The sequence below is a fragment of the Clarias gariepinus genome, chromosome 24, assembly GCF_024256425.1.
Source record: "Clarias gariepinus isolate MV-2021 ecotype Netherlands chromosome 24, CGAR_prim_01v2, whole genome shotgun sequence".
In the NCBI taxonomy this organism is placed as follows: Eukaryota; Metazoa; Chordata; class Actinopteri; order Siluriformes; family Clariidae; genus Clarias; species Clarias gariepinus.
In genome coordinates, this window is record NC_071123.1 from 5,805,030 (window position 1) to 5,810,413 (window position 5,384).

Consider the following 5,384-nt stretch of genomic DNA (forward strand, 5'->3'; position numbering starts at 1 on the left):
ATGTAAAATGCTCAACATTCAAAATTAAAATAGCAGAATTCCAATACACTGATTTTTCATAGTAATTTAGTGAGTTTCAAATGATCTCTAATTTAAAATGACCCATTATTAACTTTAAAGCATTATAATAATATTTTTTGGGGTTTTTTTTGTATTTCCTACCCAAACATGTTTCTCTACGGTTTAACTTCCAGCGTTGTAACACCTGATTTCACCTAGTTACTCAAAAGAAGTGATTAATGGTCAGTTCTGAGAATGTGATTGGTTGATTAAAACAACCCCGCCTCCAGCCTTGCCTTAAGTATGAGGAATGATTAAGTTGAGTAGTTACCTAGACCACTGTTTTTCTGGTTGGCGTGAAGATGATTTTAACACAATATGTTCTGGTGTTGCTTTTTGTAGCCTCTACCTTTGGACAAAAAGGTAAAATTGCAGTTATATTACTAGACCTTTTTTTTTCTTTTACTTGGTGAGGCAGTTTTACAAGAAACATCAAAAACAGAAAAATGTCACAATCAGTCCCTTAACCCATTGGGTTTCTCTATTTCCAGTTTGGCAGAGATTGATTGATTGATTGATTGATTTGCTAGACATATTCTTCAATGCACGTAACTTATTTGTGACCTTGAAAGTATTCTTTTGGTCATGTGTCTAGTGATCGAGTGTACAGACAATGCAGTCACTATAAGATGGAGGCCGAAGTTAACCTGGGTTGAAAAGTTGGACCTTTCCAAAGCTCGTCTGGGGAGTTGCCCACCCTCGAGTTTATCTGTGGAGGATGACGTGCTGCTGTTTTCCGTCCTGCTCAGTGACTGTGGTTTTAGAAGGCTGGTAATGTGCTGGTTTTGTTTGTATACTTGTTTGTATAGTTTTTCAGACATCCAGGCCATTTGAAATTTATTGTAGTAGGAATAAGGGACTTAATAGGACTTTAAGGAATAATCTCTCTTTATTAACTTGTAAGACATTATTAGTCCCCCCATTGACACTTTTGTTGAACTACTTGCATTTTAGCTCATTGGTTTCCAACGCCGCTCAAAATGCTTGTGATGGTACGATTCAGCCCTTGCATTCCCTCTAGTTAAAGACCGCAAACAGTTTTTGTTTAGTCCTTTGATCTGTCCAGCTGTCCAATCTCATCATTACACTTGCTTCAAACTGTTCAGTTTTCCTGGTACTACTGTGAAACCTAACAATCATCACTGTTTGGTTCTCTAGGAAAACGTTCACATTAAACGCCCATTAACTGTAACTGCTCTAGTATTACCTGTTACTTTAGTGTTATACACAGCTACTAATTGCCCATAAGGATAATACACCAACCATCATTAACATAACACCACAATCGCTCAGTATAAGCTTGTGTGTCAGGGTGGAGTTTACCTTTAATGAGCTATGAAAACTTTCCTGTACGAATATAATTAATTACCTGGTTGGAACTGGTTTTGTTCAGGTGAGTGAGGACAAAGTGACGTACACCAATGTGCTGACTTACCACTTTTACCCTGAGCTTTTTTCCATTACTGAGCCAGTGGAGTGTGTTCATAATATGTAAGTATTTCATATTTGAATAAAGTTATATTATGTAATGTATTTATAGAGATGTTGATTCAATGTGCTGGTGAATATTCTTGAACAGATCTAGCAATGCTGGAGTCATGGGAAACTTGAAAAAGGACCTTGTCTTCAATTTGGAGTTGATGAACAGTAAGTGACAGATCTTCAGTGTTTAACAGTGCTTCATGTAAAACTTCAATGTGAAGTTGCCCAATTTTAAATCAATGAAGTTGTATGCAGAGCTGAGAATGGTTGCTCAAAGGTACCCCGGAACATGCAGTTTAAAACAATTTGTGTGTAAGGGTTTATGAAAATATCGTATTTAAGTATAATGGAAATGCCCATAAGTCCTGCAAGCTATCTGCTTCAAATTCAACTTACATTTATCTAGGAGTAGGATTCCTTTCTCCCATATCCTTGGTGATTAACATACCCATAGCCAAACATATAACCAAAATCTAATGCTACCATATTGAAGTATTTTGTCTATCAGGTGTGTAAGCATTTTGTGCTGGCTAACTTGGCATGCATGCTCTGTGGCTGTAAATTTCCTGACATCAGATTGTATTCTTGGATGTAATCTAAAAAAATGATCTGTGCAATAATGCTTAGTGCACCCCCCCCCCCCCCCTTTTTTTTAAATGAGAAGGTTCCAGGTTCAATTCCCACTTCCATGAAGTTTGCATGTTCTCCCCGTGCTTGAGGTGCTCAGCCTGTGGCATTGATGAGGTGGTGTTGAAGACCAGGTTGCTTCGATAGCAGCCAAAAATTCAGGCTTTACATGTCCTGAATCTAGAACAATAATAAAAAAATAAAAAGAGTGTTTTATTTGTAGAAGTGCTAATATATTCTGGGAGCTTAAAAGCTTCTTATCTTTTTGCATTTGTAGTAAATTTTCATAGCTTGTACACTGTATGAAAATGGCATCGGTTCAGAACTGTTTTGTTCTATAGGTGATTTTAATGGGCCTGCTCCATCCACTACGTTCTTAGTCGGCACCAGGATTCCCATTCGGGCCAGAGTGGAACACCAGGGACCCAATCCTGTGTGGATTTACCTGCAGCGCTGCATGCTAGCAAATACTCCAGATCTCGCTCAGGCTAGCCGGCTACACAGACTTATTTCTGATGGCGGGTAAACATTGTTCAGTTCTGGTGGGCTCCTGATTTAACGCCACTTGTATATATTTTACTATCTGATTTAATGAAATGTACATATGACTGGATTTGTTTAAAGATGTCTCGCCGAAAGCAAAGAAGGAAATGCAACTTTCTTGCCCAGAAGGGAACCTTCGGAAATCAGCCTTTATTTTCAAGCATTTAAATTTGCCTTGGGGGAACAAGTGAGGACTGTTCTGTATTTATACTATATAAAATGGCTAATGTGGGTTTTATGATTGTCTTTTGTAATGAGCAAATTATAAATGGCAATTTTTCAGGTTTTCCTTTATTGTGACATGTGTACATGGGATCGCCAGAGTTTCAATGTTGATAAGAAAGCCTGCCAATATTTGAAGGACCAAAACAGGTAATCTGCACTGGCTGAAAGTTAGTTATTCCCATAAACAATGTGCACTTACTTAACAAACTGTGTATATAAATTAGATTATTTGCAACTAGGTGACTTCATCATTCAACTCACTTCACTTTAGAGTTGTGCAGAACCTTTTAAACAAGCTCAAGAATCCCCAAGAGGTGTAGATCTGATTTTCTTTACTTCCCCATTTCTAAAACTGTAGCTTGTTTTAAACATGAACTATATGGACAAAAGTATTTGACCAAACCTGTTAATTGATGAATTCGGGTGTTTCAGCCCCCTTATCGCCAGTGAAGGTCAATCTAAATGCTTCAGCATATCAAGACCTCTTGGACAATGCTATGCTTCCAACTTTGTGGCAACAGTTTGGGAAGCGGCCAACATGACTGTGCTCCAGCGCACAAAGCAGAGACTATAAAGACAGTTTGATGAGTTAGGTGTGCACGAACGACTGACCCGCACAGAGCCCTGACCTTAACCCCATTCAGCACCTTTGGTATGTCTGGAACAGAGATTGCAAGCCAAGCCTTCTCATCCAATAAAAAGCTTCAGTGCCTGATAAATGCTCTACAGAATGAATGGGCACACATTCCCACAGAAACACTCCACAATCATGTGGCGCACTTTACAAGAAGAGTGGAGCAAGAGGGGACCAACTCCAAATTGAAGTATGTTTGGATACAATGTCAATGCAGGTCTGGCCAAATACTTTTGTCTGTACAGTATGTTTTGAGGGTTTCATTGGATGGTCAATAGTTCCAGCCCTCTAAAGTTGCACTACAATAGAAATGAGGAACTGAGGAACATTATAGAAACGAGGGATTTCTAAAATTCTTTGGATTCTTGGATTTTAAGCCTTTTTTTAATATTTTTTTTTTTTGTGATGTACGGTTTGCAGGCCTGAATTGAACATTTTTCATCTGAAGCTATTTGGATGGAAGATTAATTGTCCTTAATGTCCTAGGTGGGAGCTTTTGGATGATCCAGCCCAAAGTTATATCTGTAGCTGCTGTGACTCTACCTGTATTCATCGAACCACCTTTGAGCCTGGTATTGTAACTTTAGTTTTAGTGATGTTGGTTACTAGTTCAGTTGTGATTTGCCTAATTTTAGATCTTTTCCTCAAGGGATGGATACACAGCAGGTTCTTGGGCCTTTTACAATGGTCGATTTTCAACCAAGTGAAGCTGAACAAGGTCTGTATGTGTCGGGTTAATATTGGGGGGAAAAGAAAGTGTGGTGTAGCTTTTAGTATCAGTGTGATTTGGTACTGAGTCTTTGTGGTCAAAGATATAGGTGATGGAGCATAACGTTTAGTTCAGTTATCTGCTTCCCTAGTTGTGATGTCGTCTTGCCTTTTGACTTTCCTCCAGGGATCGATACAAACCAGATTCTTTGGTCTTTTACGACGATTGCATCTCCACCCAGAGCATCAGGTGAGTATGCATTCTGGTAAGCTGATAAGGTATATGTATGTTAAGTGAATATTTTCGAAAGATCATAGCATGTGAATTGTTGTGTGTTTAGGGCCGGGAGGATTTCCTGTGTGGATTTTGGCGCTTGCTGTTTGCCTGGTGCTCATCTTGAGCGCCGGAGCCGTTGCAACCAGCTACTACTTGTGTTTTTGGCGGGGTGGAAGGCTGGGATACCGACCAAGTCGAGAACTTCTGAATAAATATTAAGCTTGTTAATTTAAAGGTTCTAAGATGGTTCTTTTGTGATCTTGTTTCGAGTTAAGAGGTGGGTCCAGGGTGATCACCACTGCTTATGTTTCAGCCACTAAGCCAGATAAAAAGCGTCATCAATTATTCACACCGGAGTAATGTCAGGGCAGCCCTATGTTTACAGCAGCTGGAATGTGAGGCTTATGAACACCATACCAGGCCATGCATTGAATCCACAAGGGGGCTCCACCAGCACTGTCGATCTCAATCATGCTTCTGTCTGGCTAAGAACCTGCAGGAACAGTTCAGGCAGCCAGCATAAACATGAGCTGGCAGCCCTCCATTCTCTGGGGACGATCAAGGCTGAATTTCTCAGCAGAAGGGTGTGCAAGGGAAAAAGACAAAGCACAACGAAATGGGGGTGATTTTAGGAGATTCAAGTATGCATCTAGTTTTCCTTGAGATGATTATAAGAACACGTGGGTCAATGATCAGCATTTTAGCACTACATCTTCGATGTCATTTGTTTTAAATCAGTCAATGGTTAAAAGGTTCCAAAAAGACACCTTGTTCCAAATATGGCCAATCGGGTTAATGGCCCTTTACAGTGTAATTAGAGAGAACCTC

General features: G+C 39.6%; 1 protein-coding gene across 1 annotated transcript; it reads left to right on the forward strand.

The window, feature by feature from the left end:
- The first annotated feature begins 313 nt into the window (after window positions 1-313).
- Window positions 314-4,790, forward strand: LOC128512477 (zona pellucida sperm-binding protein 3-like). The gene is made up of 11 exons (XM_053485778.1): window positions 314-423; window positions 656-831; window positions 1,454-1,551; window positions 1,640-1,707; window positions 2,511-2,691; window positions 2,794-2,899; window positions 2,996-3,084; window positions 4,058-4,143; window positions 4,221-4,289; window positions 4,467-4,529; window positions 4,621-4,790. Exons 1-11 carry the CDS (start codon window positions 363-365, stop codon window positions 4,773-4,775), a joined length of 1,152 nt encoding a protein of 383 aa, XP_053341753.1. The 5' UTR covers window positions 314-362; the 3' UTR covers window positions 4,776-4,790.
- Window positions 4,791-5,384: the final 594 nt, after the last annotated feature.